The sequence below is a fragment of the Orbicella faveolata genome, unplaced genomic scaffold, assembly GCF_042242905.1.
Source record: "Orbicella faveolata isolate gen_17 unplaced genomic scaffold, um_ofav_v1 contig_35, whole genome shotgun sequence".
In the NCBI taxonomy this organism is placed as follows: Eukaryota; Metazoa; Cnidaria; class Anthozoa; order Scleractinia; family Merulinidae; genus Orbicella; species Orbicella faveolata.
The window spans coordinates 26806124-26820884 of NW_028301564.1; the positions used below are offsets into that span (position 1 = coordinate 26806124).

Consider the following 14761-nt stretch of genomic DNA (forward strand, 5'->3'; position numbering starts at 1 on the left):
CTGTGGCACAGCTGAAGCCTAAAGCGGCCTTCGAAAAAATAGGGAAGTAGCTTGACGCTCGAAACACTTTCTTTTTTCTCTCGCCTTTTTTACGGTGATCCCCAACGTATGGAAGAGGTTAATCTAAATAGGCCATTTCCGAGTTATCTTGTGTCTGTTTCAGAACGAGTCCGCATGCAATACCTTCCTATGGAAGTGAGTTTGATTTGCATGAAAATAAACGTGATTCATATGAATGGTTTTGCACGGAGACTCGTTTAGATCGACACAGGTGAAAGGCAACTCGGAAATGGCGTATTTGTGATCCCTACTTTGGTGCAAACCCGTTGCTTTTCGAGACAGGTAATGTTTCTTTTGTAACGCAGCTTTCGTAATATTTAACTTGCAAAATGACTATCTGAGCGTTTGCTGCAGCCTCATGCACGACTGGTACCGCCACTGTACCCAACCATCGCGCTGCTCAATATGGCGGTTAGTAGCCATATCAGAAATTCATCTTCTCTTGCGTGTGCATAAAATCTAAAAAAAAAAATGCAGTAGGATTAAGATGAAAACAAAAACTATCTAATGACTACAGTAGTTCTTGCAATACACACAATAGCAATACAAATCGTTTGTTTTATTTCTGACCTTGGGTAGCTATTTATTTACACAACGCGCTTATGTTTGTTTCTTTCTCCACGGATAAACGCGCCATACCGTTGACACTTCATATAACTTAATATTAAAATTTTTCTTGAGTTTTCCACTTATGAGTAAATCGAAAACTACACTCTTTAATTAATACAATACCGTGACATTCCAGTCGACGAATATTGCGTTACGCGACTTAAGTTGTCACAGTTTTCGAAAACCACCTGTATGCTTTAATATCATTCCTGTAGGCAAGTTCTTAGTCTTAAATTTTGAAATGAAATTTCGGGATATCAAATCAAATATAAATACTAAACAGCACGAATACGATACTGACACCAAGTGAAAATGACTGGCACATTAACTTACGAGAGGGGACTGAACCCGGATGTTGGTGTCGGAGGTGTTGCCACGCAATGGGAAGTCACATGATATCGAGTTGACATCGTAATGTTGAGACCCCTTACAGGTTTTATTTGATTGGAGAACAAGAATCGCAAATCCACCAATAGTCCAACTACGGAACATTGAACTATTTTTGTCGTAGCTTATATTTCATCGCCCGATAAGTCCTCCGTTGTGTTATTTATCGTATCATTGTTTTCTCCTCCACCAGGGGAGAAGTTGATTTGCTCATCTTCCTCCTCAATATCTTCCTCTTCCTCGTCATCTCCATCGCCAAACGGGAAATCATCTTCCTCGTCGCTCTCGCTTTCACTGTGTTCAAGATCTTGCAGTAAAATGCTCTCAAATTGTGTAACGTCCTGTGAATCTTGTTCGCTTCCAAGCTGTGGTTGTGATCCAAGGCTTTCCTGTTTTGTGTAGCTTTGTGATGTGCTTTCGTCATCGTCGTAACCCTCGATGTCCACGTCTTCCTCTTCGTCAAAGTCTGCGTCCATTCGAGAAGCTAAAGACAAAATAACGAGGGAAGTATAAGCACAGGCGGGAGAAGAAAGTCCTTAACTCCAAGCCCAGTTGTTGGAAATGTGGATAACGCTATTCACCGAATAAATCACTATCCATTGAATAGCGCGGTTTGTTTTGTTAACAGTTATTCACTGGATAGCGATATATCCGTGGATAGCATTATACAGCCTTCGAACCTGGTTATGGGCCGAACTGAGGTGGATAACGTTATCCACCGGATAAATCACTATCCAGCGGATAGCGTGGTTTCTTTTGTTGACACTTTTCCACTGGATAGCGATTTATCTGGTCGATAGCGTTATCCAGCCTTCGAACAACTGGGGCCAGGACTTCAATTTTCTATGCAATTCCCCCCATCCTGAACTGCTCTTGTAAAGACATAGGCATAGACATACAGACATCATCAGTTCCGCTTCTCCGTGTGGACATTGGGGTATAAATATTAAACTCAACTATCTACGATTATATAACTACCATAAAATATTTACGAATGTATAAGAATATAATGGGTGATATCCAGATGATATTTCACTTCTACCTCGTCACCTAGTTGCCATGTATTTGATATTTTAGTGCACATGTCTGATCTATTTCTCTGGTCCGAAGCCGGTCTTTATTTTAGCCCCAACGCAATTCGCTACCATCTCTAGGATATCAACCACGAAATCCCACTTATAAGACCCTTGGATATCTCCCCCGCCTGTTTATAACACGAGACCCTTCGTAACAACACAGGCAAAAACATTAGATTGAAAATGAGCATTAAATCTATACGGTTAGTAGAAAAAATAACCACTAGCATAGCTTACATTGGTCTGGTGCTGAGACAGGAGTGCTCAGACTGGCCCTGAAGTCCCTGTAATCTTCGCTCGTCGTGTCCAGTTCCTCTGCGTCTAACACGTCCATCATGCTCTCCTCATCCTTCATGGAGTCTTCTGGGAAGTCATCCATGCTGTTTTCCATTGACCACTCCGGTCCTGGTACTGAAGGCGGCTGACTAGCGGCGTACGATGACGTGTCGTCTCCTGGAGTGAGTAAAATTTCATTCTCCAACTTGGATAGCTGTTCGTCATTCTGTAAGATAGTGATAATAAAGGTGGTTAACGAGATTTGAACAAAACGGAGAGATTTCTTGGTAATGTCAGTTAACGAATGCAGTCATTGTTGCTCTCAATAAAAGCTTTGATTAAAAAGGATTTAAGGAATATTTTTTTCGTGTTTTACATACTTTTAGTTGGCTGTAGAACAGAGCAGGTGAAAAGAAGATCGACAAACAATGTGCGAAAAACCTAAACCTCAACTATACGCTATCCGACATAATTACGCGAACAGCAGTGTTTCTGTTGGGAGGCAAGCATCCTGTGCCACTGTGCCTATAAATAAGCAGCTCATGCGACTAATGGAAGGACAACCCCGACAGAAAATCCTGAACCTTCAATTTGACCTTTGGCTTATCACCATATCTTGTAAAAAAAAGTTGTCGATCAGGGAACTGTTATCTGGTCAATTACAAGCCATGTTTTAGTTTGCGTTCGCCATAACTTTCATTTGCTGGACTGATGGAGCGATGAAAGAGGACTACTGTAGGAATGAGTTCAAATCATCCTGGTTACTTCACTATGGTGTAGTGTAAGGTGTGTATCGGCACATAACCTTGCTTACCTCCCTCAGGGCCTCCTCACAAAACTGGATCAGTTTCTCGGCCATCTTAGAAAACTCATGTGATTCGCCTGACAACAAAAATAAGTTCTATTACCCAGCGTAAATTTATAACTAATGCGGTAATTTATTGCAAATTAACAAATTGACGTCAGTTTTTCATGCGTCTGTCCTGTTATTGATCACGAATTTCGTCATGACATAGTCAAGGTGAATCCGCAGACTACTTAGACAATGTTATGACGAAATTCATGATCAATAAAATGGCAGACGCATAAAAAAACTGACGTTATTTTGTTAACTATTTCCCAAGTAGGAAGATTTGTGATGGTGATCATGGGAGTGTAATTGAGCCGTACCGTTATAGATAACACTGTTTCTGTGCATCATTTTCACGTGTTCCATAAACTCGTCCCTATTTTGATAAGCATGTCCTTGCACTTGCTGCGAAGAAAAATAGAGGCACATCAGTGAACAGAAGATAGCTCTGAAGTGGACATATGAAAGATCATATATTTGAACTGTGGGGAAAGATGTTAAGACATGATTGATCAAAGTGACCAGCTCCCAGTTGGCTTGATAGCTCAGCTGGTGAAGCACTGCACCGGTATCGCAGAGGTCATGGGTTCAAATCCCGTTCAGGCCCGAATTTTTCTCATAGAGCTGCATTGATTAATCATATCTTCATATCTTTCTCCCCAGTTCTAATATATGATCTTTTATATATTCACTTGTATTCTTCACCTTCTACGGGTATATTACGAACTCACAAAGTGAGCAGCTCCCAGTTGGCTTGATAGCTCAGTTGGTAGAGCACTGCACCGTGATCGCAGAGGTCCTGGGTTCGAATCCCGTTCAGGCCTGAAGTTTTTTCAGGCTTTAATTTCACAACAGCTTGAGTTGTGTGCATAACTGCGATGATCGTTCATGTTTTTACAGAAGGTAGCTCAGAGGTGAAAGTGGGAGGTACCGAGTTCAAACATTCCATTAGAAAACTTGTGTTTGTGTGGTATTGTATTTTTCATTTCTCCACTTGACGATATGAATACCGTATTGTTAAAATAAAGTGCGGTGAAAGGAAAGTGGGAAGGGCAAAATATAGTAAACTAATTATGAGCCCTTTAATTGGATACATTTATTTTAGGATAAAAACAAAACTAATATAAGAGAGGAGAGAGTAAACACACAGTAAATAAATAGTTTATGTCAGAAATATTAATACTGAGCGAAATAAAACTAGTAAAGTGCTGTAGTTAATATAAAGGGTATGTAAACCCTGTACTTCCGTCCTAAGCGGGGGAAACCCGTGAACTGATCGTCGGAGCATGATACAAAGGCAACTAGAAAAATGCCGCACTACGAGGCGGACTTACCTGTCTGATGGTCAGAAGGTCGATTGGAGTCTTAACGACATCGTAATAATCAGGCACCTGCTTAGACGACACAGGCTTCTGGAAAGGCCAACTCTGAATGACAAAAAACAAGAAATTACACATCTAAGAAACTTTGTTGTAGCACTCATAAAGTTTCCGATTTTACTATCAATCAAACAGTAGGGCGCGGACTCGCGAGTGCTCCCGGCCAACGCTCTCACGCTGTCATGGCGCGATTAGTTGCTTAGCAACTGTCACCCTGTCACCGAGCGATCAGTTGCTAAGCAGCCTCGAGACAAAAACTGCGGCCTCGGTCCCGCAGTCTTGGAGATCAACTGGTAATTGTTCTCTTGACCGGTTGGGCGAGAAACAAAAAATTGCTGCGAGAAATTTTCGCAGGACGATTTTTTTCAGTTTCTTTTTTCGCTTCTCAGTCGACGTCGCATAAGGAAAAGTGCGGCCTACTCATTTATGCATCGATTGCCCTTATTCAGTTTATCTGTATGTCATTGAAGAAAGTGCTATGTAGGCGCACTTCACCGCAAGTTCCACAATCAGTGTCAGTGTTAGACTTGGTACCTCATAGTTATTTCGTGATCAGAGACATGAAGCACGAGATCGTCTGTGGATCGGTCTGTACCGAGGGGGTGATCCCCCCCTTTTTAAATTCCTTGGTAATAGGTACATTTGAACTTGTCGACTTACTTCTTGCAATCCTTTCAACTGTGCGACGAGATTTTCCAGGAAGAAAGAAAACGCGATCTGTGAAGTACAGCAATTTGTAATTTAGGAACATTTAATTGTGACGCCCAAATACTGTAAACTGCAATCTTTTTCACGGCTAAGGAGGACTTCACATTTGCTGACAATTACCTGTGGATCGTCGCTAAGCATGGGGTTTATCTCTTTCTCCAGCTGAATGATTTCATCTTCTTTCTAAAGGAATGAACGTTTAGTACTGTTTTAGATTGCATACAAATGATATTCGTTATGATCTTTATAGGGTATTTATAATCAACATGATTTTTCCGCTCATAAATCGTCTTGGACGTTGCTATCATGGATGTGTTAACCCCAAAGAAATTTGTCTTTGGCATCAATTTTAATAGTCATTTAGCAAGTCAACTTAGACTGTTTTGTTTTCATCTTTCTTCAGCCGGATTTCGTTACATTCTCCACGTGTCCCTCGTCAACTTCTCTCATGTAAGCTTCACTTGTTCACTTACTATCTGTATACCTATTTTATTCCTGATCTCGTTCACCGTTCAATTCAAAATGAACGTTAATATGCTAAACATTCCGGCTGATTCAAGGCCGACCGGTTGTCATTCACGAGGAGTTGAACTTAGGACTATTACTGGTTGACAAGGATCGTTAGTTTTCAAACCGTCTGTCAGAAACAGTGCTGATAACCCAGACGCGCTACCTACACTGTTGGGTAAACGGAAACAGTCACTGATCCGATGTACTGACCTCGTTCAACGCCTTGTTACAGACTTCCAACATTTGTTGAGCTGAACCAGTGTAAGTGTGCGTAGGACCTAAAAGAGAAACATGATAAGTTCAGCGATCTCTATGGAATTTAAAGGAGAAACAAGTACCTTTTGCAAAGGGGTTCTCCATAAATTAGACCTATAATTACGATCCAATACGTCAAGTAAGTTCTTGATTGAATTTTTTATTTCTTTTTGAGAGCTGTGTGTTGGTTTTCGTAAAGCCTGGCAAGTCAGAAACAGAGTAAGCCAAGATAGGCGGGGCAAGTGAGAAACAGAGAAAGTCAAGATAAACGGGGGTGCCAAAGTGGCCTGCATGTGGTCGTTGGTTGTTTGATTCGCTCTGAGGTTGGATGAACAGACAGAAAAATAATTTTGTGGTAATTTTGATTAGCAGCTGGCTTCAGCGAGAAGAAACGGCTCGATATGTTTCATTGCAAACGTACAGACTCACTTACCGTTATACAGAACACTGTTTGACACGATCAAGGAAGCGTGTTCGAGAAACTCCTCTCTGGACAGATATTTACACTTTCGAAGATTCTAATGATAGCAAAAAGTAAAATATGACCATGTTTAACACTGAAATGAGAACGTATTATCTGTATTGGACTGAAACTAGCGTTCAACCGAGACTAAGGAACAGAACACTTATAAAAGCCTATTTAAGATTTCTATGTTAAAATGTTAGTTATTTCATGGGCTCAATAGGCAGCTAAAAAATGTCGCACCTCTCGCATTGTCTGTAGATCCATGGGAATTTTAACAATGTTGTAATAATCAGGAACAGTTTTTGCTGATACAGGATGGTGGAATGGCCATGTCTGTGAACAGAAAACAATACTACGAAGTTACAAAAGCCTCGGCGCTAATTTCCACACATAGTCTCGCGTGATAAATGTACCAGAGATATACGAAGAAAGTTATTTAAGAATATAGCTATTTGTGCTCCGAGGAAATAGTGGCAAATGGAACAAGAGGGAGTTCTGATTTTGTTTTTGTGCCATCGTGATTGGTTCTATGGTAAACTTACTTTTTAATACTAGTCAGAAAATCGTTCTACCCATGAATAACACATGGCATTAATGCACTCCTTCAGTTTCGGAAGATTTTAAAGAAAAGGGACGACTCAGGAGGGCAGTTTACCATCAACATCTAACAGTGCACTGACGATTTCACTTACTTCGTCAACTTCTTTCATTTTGTTAAGAATTCCCTCAAAAACAACTTGCAGAGCCACCTGATGTAACAATGAACAATACAACAAGTTAGTAAATGGCAAGAGAGGAGTCTAAACAACAGCAAAAATTAAAGCATTAAGTTCCCCTACCTCAGGATTTGCCCTACGACGGTTGATAGACTTCCGAGGTTTCTACAAACACACAATGAAACAGAACAATTCAGTGGAAAGTTTACACAGGAAGAGGACTATAATAGGGATATAAGTATTTCATCTAATAAAGTGATGTTTAAAGACGACAATTTTATGTTTCTTTTGGTTCGATGTGCCGTACATTTAAACATCATACCTTCAGATAGTCACAGTGCATCACTCCAGAACGCCTCTTCTTTCGAACTAGAACAGGAAAAAAAATTGCACTTAAATAAATCCGTTATTGAAACTGAGGTGAAAGGAGTATTATCTCAGGCTATGCTTACGCAAAACCTAAAGAAAATGTTTCATAACTGTATTTTTGAATAAGAACTAAATTCAGATTATGTAGAGCTACACTGTATAATTTCTGAATGAAGTTCCACGTTGAAAACATGGCGTTTTTTGGAAACCTGCAAAGAAATCTGAATCAAAGTTGAAAATTTAGCCTGCAACTGTCCACAGTATTAGTCATTCTGTCCTCGCCACATGCATCCTTCATGGTCTTCACTTCCTAATGGACTCTTGTTATTTATTGAGCAATGTTCCACAAAATTATGAAACTAACTTTCCACCGGCTTTCTATGTTTGCTGGTGAGTTTCTCAGCAAAATCACGCTTACAACAAATAACATTATAACAGAACATCAGCGCTGTTAGACTAAAATACCCAATGCTGATGGAAGCTCGGAGAGATCTATTTTTTTTTCCTCACCAGATTCTTTGGGGAATCGCAGAACAAGTGATTTCCGCTTCAGCTCGTTTGTTCTGAAAGAAAGCAGCACAAGCAAGGTCAGTGACGTCCACCACAAAATGACAACAATGAATAAAACGGTTTTCTTAAATAACTCATGACTACTTTGTCTAAGGGTTAGTGTTTTCGTCTCCGGATCGAGCGGTCCGAGTTCGAGCCCTGGCCAGGGACATTGTGTTGCGTTCTTGGGCAAGACACTTTACTCTCACAGTGCCTCTCTCCACCCAAGTATATAAATGGGTACCGGCGAATTTAATGTTGGGGGTAACCCTGCGATGGACTAGCATCCCATCCAGGGGGAGTAGAAATACTCTTAATCGCTTCATGCTACAGAAACCGAAGATAAACTCCGGCCTGATGGGCCACTTGGCTTGTATGCAGACTTTACCTTAACCTTACTTTACCTCAGGTTTCTTGTTGCTTGCTGTGATTGGTTTCGCCCGACAAGAAATTAACCAATCACAGTAAAGATTTTTCCTTCTTCTCAAAAAACCAACCAATCGACAAGCCAACCAAATCGTTATTAGCCAACGGCGACTTTCCCTGCTGCATTGCACGTGTTTCATGATAACCTTTACCCCTCATGTCACGTGCGTCAAGTACGTCACGTGCCAATTATGAACTTTGAGACCTCTCTTTAGTAAACTTACTGATCGAGGAATGCTTTTCCAAGAGTAATTTTCGTTCCTTCTACTTTCACCAAATCATCCTGGGGCATGTTCAGTTCTTCTTCAGCCACTTGCTCGTCAGTCATGGCTACTGTCACAGAGCCAGGGTTAGCTTCCTGGTAGTTCGGACAGTTCTTGTTTGTTCGCATGTGTCCTATCGCTCCACAAGCACCACACTTCAACTAAACGAAAGAAAAATAAATGTGTTACTGAGGAAGTGAATAATCAAAGACTATATCAGATTTATAGCGTTTTGAAACAGTATTTTACAACATCAAGGGCAACTTTGTAAAGATGCCCCACCAATTGTGGAGTTACCTGGCAAAAGACCCTATGTACAGGAAAACTGAAAATGGGTAACCCACTCTCCTCTAGAAAAACTACAGGTGTCCCAGGCGAGTGGACACCGGCTAGATAAGCTGGCAAACGGGGTGTGATGTTTTACGTCAGTTTTCCATACGCTAACCTGAAAATGTCGGTCAATGTAACTAGAAAATGCGAAGATGGAAAACGGTCCACAAGAACTGAAAAATACTTATTAATGAATGAATGATTGATCTCCGTTTGTTCGTCCGATGGCGGACGTCGGTCGTGTTCTGGTTACTACTCCATCTAACATTTATTTGGTAATTTTTAAGCACAACCTTAACTACAGACAGTTCCACTTACATTATTAGGTGGCTTTTCTTTCTTCTTTTTAACTGGCTGCAATTTCTCCTTTTGTTCGTTTCGCTTAATCCTTCGTAACTGTTCTTGAATCCTAAAGTTTCCACACACACACAAAAAAACCATCGTTAAGTTGAAAAAACATGAACAAAACCAAAAAGCACCGGCTTCAAACACACCGCTCCAAAAATCAAATCAGCTTCAAGAAATCTTAAGCATTTTGTAAATCATTCTAACTTCGAAATATTAATTCTCCTTACCTATTCCCATACATTTACTTTAAAGTTACTATTGGGAATTTAGTGATGCATCAGGGTTATTCCTGAGGGGCCAGTTGTGTCAAAGTTTACTATCCCAATGCCAACATAAGCTTTACCTTCTCTTTTCTCTACGAATTTCCTCTTTGTGGACCTCATCATTGCTTGCAAACTGGGCTCTACAGAAACAAACAAACAAAAAAAAAAAACCAGCAAAGGTTGCGAGTCGCATTGCATTTTGAAGGTATCTTGTTATGAAATATGTTCCCATTGTAGTCTCTCCACCCTACTTCAGAAAATGCCATTTCTCGACTAAAGAGCTAGCAACACCAAGTTAAATTCGCTTACATTCGAGTTTACTGTGAGCTAAATATTGCTGTTCAGTGGATAAGCCCTTCACTGAATCCGTCACGTTCAAACTATCAATTTTATTATACTCTTTGCATTTCTGGCGACTCAATAAGGTTAAGTGTCAAGCATCTAGAAAGCGACTTTTCCCATGTCGCTCAGCTGAGAAGGTTCGTATTACTAAAACTATAGTTAATAAAGGGAAATGGACATGAAGCCCAGTAAACTTCACAGGAGCGAGCAGAGATCAAAAGGTTTTTCTTGCAAGGTTTACGACCATGTACAATCCTTTGTTTTGCGCGCATACGCGCACTCATTTTGTTGAAGTACATGACTGCAACCTTTCTGTTTGCCCCCTGCTCGAACACACATAAAGATCTACTGTGATTTGTCCACGGTCGAGACTAAAGCCCTCAGAAAAAAAAAAAACATACAACAAAGAATTTGCCGAGTTTCGCAACCACTCCAGTCCCCTCTTTCTACGCTTCAACAGAGTAACTCATTAAAAGATTAAAACTACGGATAAAAATAATTCACAAATACACTGTACTTGACGTTCTTGTCCTTGTTAAACTTGAGGTAAGCATCAATCACAGCCTGGTTTTTAACGACTTCAATGCGAACAAATTCCTTTCCGTCGGTTGTTTTAAACGTTCTTCTTATTCGAAGACGACGTCCAACCTGGCAGAAAAGAAAACGGTGTCAACACCTCTTTAAAAAAAAAAAAAAAAAAAAAAACTCCCCTTAAGCATCAGAGCAGACTAAAACGAGAGACCTTTTTCACGGTTTCTGATGCCATCGTGCTTGGGGAACAAACAGAGCAAAAATTGCAGTAAATGTGTGGGAAAAGTAAAACGTTCGATACCCAATAAGTTGAGAGTGATAGACTTTCTGAGTATTGTATGAGTTTCAGGGAAAACTGAGATACCCAGCAGAAAGTGTTTTCGTCAAATTTGAATATAGATTTGCTGTCAGGCAAGGAACTGCACTTTTAATTTTTCATACAAATAAATGTCTCTAAATTTTCCAGTAAATTGCGGTTCGGTTTTACAGACAAATGTATATGGAAAAATGAAAACCTTAACTGTGGCTTTTCTAGCGAGGCTGTTTCTCTCAAATGTGGTCTGTAAATTATTTTATTGTTTAAGAAACCACTCGCAAAATCCAAAATTACAACTCAATTTGACATTCAGTCTTGTTTGAGGGCAAGCTGAACCTAAGGCTAATTTAGAAGATTTATTTCATTCAGTTGCAAACATACTGGTGTTGAATTGAAGTAAGTCAAACTTGAAACTATTGATATCAGTGGCCGGTATTCTAAGCGTTTTCTTTGTATACTTGCCATTGATGATTCATAACTAGTCACTGAAGCTGTTTCATCGTCATCTCCTCTGCTATCTTTCTTAAGCCCTTCCTTTCCACCCTTTTCGCCTGCAATATTGAATGAGGTAGTTAGGTTAAGTCTGTATACGAGCTCAGTGGTCCATCAGGCTGGAGCTTATCCCGGTTTCTGCAGCATGAAGCCACTAGGAGTATTTCTAATCCCCCTGGATTGGATGCTGGTCCATCGCAGGGTTACCCCCAGCATTAAATTCGCCTGTTCCCACTTATACACCTGGGTGGAGAGAGGCACTGTGAGAGTTAAGTGTCTTGCCCAAGAACACAACACAATGTTCCCGGCCAGGACTCAAACCTGGACCACTTGACCCGGAGTCGAGCGCACTAAACATGAGGCCACTGTGCCTCCCTCCCTTTGATTTTCATAGTTTAACGGCAATCAATGAAAACAAAAAAACGGGGGAAAAAACACTCACAGCGAATCGTCTATAAGAAATGAAAACATCTTTGTATTTTGTTCACTGCTTGTCTAGGTGTTACTAGTAAGTAAAAACCACACCAGAAATAAAAGACATCTGATACAGTAGCGAATGCCGTACCTGAATTCTTGCCGTTCTGTTGAGATAAAAATGGAAATAAGATATTTACTTTGTTGTCAATGGCAAAGTAATTCTATTCACGAACGTAATAAAAGGCATAAGTTGAGTATCATACTCTCACAGCGGCGAAAAGACTGAGCGCGAACAAAACTTAAGTTAATGAACTTAGTAAGTAGCATTGCATGTAAAATCATTTATACAAGGCTGTTTCAACTTACAGATTCCTTGCTAGGTTTGTCATCGCTCAATAATTTCTGAAGTTCTCTTCTCTCAGCCTCTTCTTCTTCATGAGTGAGCTGAAACAAAGAAAACCTCGTTGAAATCACGAAAAAACCTTCACAACTAAACACAATATGAAAAGGAAAGAAAACAGATTTTAGTTCTGTTTGTTGAAGACGTTTTAGAACAACAACACTGCTGTTTCTTATTTGTCCGTTTGGACAAAAGTGATAGTTTCAATCATTAAAAAATCTCAGTAATCACGAAATATTATTCTTCATCACTTAAAGTGATTCAATTCTAAAATTTCTCAACCTTTTAAAAACGAAGGAAAATGGGCAAGTGATAAGAATATAGCCCTGATCATCTCAGCACAGAAGTCTTGACCGAAAACTGAATTCTCTCATGACGACTTACACAAAAGGTACGGAAGTAGTAAGGAGAGTATAGACTCTGACCTGCATGCTGGTTTTCTTGTTGGCTAACATGCTTTCCAGGTTTTTGCCCAATTCATCGATATCACTTCCTTCATCACTGCTACTCTCCTCATCTGTGGACAGAACCTCAGTTGATGATAGAACCCTACAGACGAAACAAAACAAGACCAGATGTGGCTGTCAGCGCACTTAAAACGAGTTTTTATTTCTCCCTGGGTTTAATTCCTTGTTAGAAACAGTTAGCCTATAAAACTATTGAGGGACATTCAAACTGACAGTGAAATACATTTGTTGTCAGTTTTCACTACAGTCAAGAATTTAATTCTTTGACAACTTTCTTCTTAAAGTTGGTTTTCCATACTTATTAGCCGCCCCTAACAACTGCATGAACAATTTATTGGCATTTGGCATACTTTGACACCTTCACCTCTTGAAAAATTTGTCTGCAATATAATATATTTGAAGGATTCTAAACTAAAGTCCTGTCCACACTACGCAGCACAAACGACTATGTACCTGTTCTGTAAGTCAAATATTCTTTGGCATTCTTCTTTGTAGCGTTCTTGATGCTCAGCAATTGTGAATCTTGATCCTCTGGCAAACTTGCTCATACCTGTTGTCATCGATGAAACACTTTGACATAAGGATTATGCTAAATAATAGTTGTTAGGCCGACAGAAATGAAACAAATTGAAATCAAAGCAAAATTCTATGAAAAAGTGTAAGAGAGTGAATGACCAAAAAACAGAGCGTGACGGTGTGACGCTAGCGCGGATTGAAGGGGGACTTTTAAAATGTCGTGACAATAATGTGACTAGTTCCTTTAAACAAAGATTATACTTGGTGTCACACCTTCTTCTCCAGACTTGGCCGCCTCTGTGGACATTGTGCGAACAACATGAATAACTTCCCATCTTGAAAGTTTGCGAATCTACACCAACAAACAAACGAACAAATGAAACAAGCAAGCAATTGTTAGCAAAATACCGTAAACTGTCGCTTATAACCCCCGGGCTTATAAGCGACCGAGGAGGCTTATAAGTTGAATAAAAAAGAAACTCTTTCGACATGAGCTACGGCAGTGTTGATTGAAATACGTTTTTCATATACTGGTTTTTAAGTAAGCTTTGAAGGACAACAATAAACCGAATTCATTTCATTTTAAACTATGGAGGCGGGCTTATAATCGGAAGTATTTTGTTTACAGGTAGATGGAACTATTTTGTTTACAGGGGCTGTAACCGGAGGGGCTTTTGAGCGGGACGGCTTATAAGCGGTAGTGTACGGTAGTAAAAGAAACGTGTGATGCCAGTGGAAAAGCAAAAAAGCGACAGGGAAATGGTGTATTTGTACAAGAAAGCATTACCTCTTCATCTGATACTCTGAAGTTCCTTAACACTTGTCTCGCTTGCTTAAGGGACAGTCTTCTCAGATCAGCGTCTGTTCCTGTAACAGTCTTCTGTTTTCGTATTTGCGGTGAGCTGGTGCTTGAATCATCCTAATCAAAACAACAGCAGCAACAGCAACAACAAAAAACAAATTTACACAGTGAGTACTGACACCGACCTAATACTCTCTGACAATGCGTCAAGGGTGAGCGAAAACGCGTGAGAAAAATCAAAATTATGTACATTAATGTACCTTGTTTGCCATGGGCTTGTTAGGTACTCTGACGTAGGAAAATCCCTCCCCACACCCGGTGGGGTCCGCCGAACCTGTGACTGCCAGTTGACATTTTCCTTTCATGGCTGAAATGAACGCTCTCGTAGTGTTCCATGGTGCTGTGCGAACCTACGATACAAACAGTACTTAATTAAAGCAAGCTCTGTAATTAATTGGCTAAGGCTTCTGTAACCTGGTGTAACAAATCAGAGCAGAACTTTATCAGTCTGCAGAACTGGCGGTTTAGCGGTGCAGAGCATGCAGAGGAATACACACGTGCGGAACGCGAGAGATTAGCTAAGAAAAATAAACCTCGAGTATGCCGCATCGCGTTTTGCCCCGCTAAACCACCTGTTG

The 14761-nt window shown here is 40.2% G+C and overlaps 1 protein-coding gene across 1 annotated transcript in view; it reads right to left on the reverse strand.

Moving 5' to 3' along the window:
- Positions 1–598: 598 nt before the first annotated feature.
- LOC110043408 (transcription initiation factor TFIID subunit 1-like) overlaps positions 599–14761 on the reverse strand; it is a 31032-nt gene continuing 16869 nt past the window's right edge. The window contains exons 21-46 of the mRNA XM_089274040.1: positions 14384–14533; positions 14109–14240; positions 13595–13673; positions 13259–13355; positions 12764–12887; positions 12305–12382; positions 12087–12102; positions 11492–11580; positions 10700–10830; positions 9921–9980; positions 9548–9638; positions 8861–9060; positions 8172–8224; positions 7615–7661; positions 7416–7457; positions 7269–7325; positions 6817–6909; positions 6544–6628; positions 6066–6133; positions 5466–5528; positions 5298–5354; positions 4593–4685; positions 3579–3663; positions 3223–3290; positions 2370–2634; positions 599–1540 (exon numbers count right to left, since the gene is read on the reverse strand). Coding sequence (XP_089130166.1) covers positions 1182–1540; positions 2370–2634; positions 3223–3290; positions 3579–3663; positions 4593–4685; positions 5298–5354; positions 5466–5528; positions 6066–6133; positions 6544–6628; positions 6817–6909; positions 7269–7325; positions 7416–7457; positions 7615–7661; positions 8172–8224; positions 8861–9060; positions 9548–9638; positions 9921–9980; positions 10700–10830; positions 11492–11580; positions 12087–12102; positions 12305–12382; positions 12764–12887; positions 13259–13355; positions 13595–13673; positions 14109–14240; positions 14384–14533 — 2682 coding nt within the window. The 3' untranslated portion in view covers positions 599–1181. The remainder of the gene's footprint in view (positions 1541–2369; positions 2635–3222; positions 3291–3578; positions 3664–4592; positions 4686–5297; positions 5355–5465; positions 5529–6065; positions 6134–6543; positions 6629–6816; positions 6910–7268; positions 7326–7415; positions 7458–7614; positions 7662–8171; positions 8225–8860; positions 9061–9547; positions 9639–9920; positions 9981–10699; positions 10831–11491; positions 11581–12086; positions 12103–12304; positions 12383–12763; positions 12888–13258; positions 13356–13594; positions 13674–14108; positions 14241–14383; positions 14534–14761) is intronic.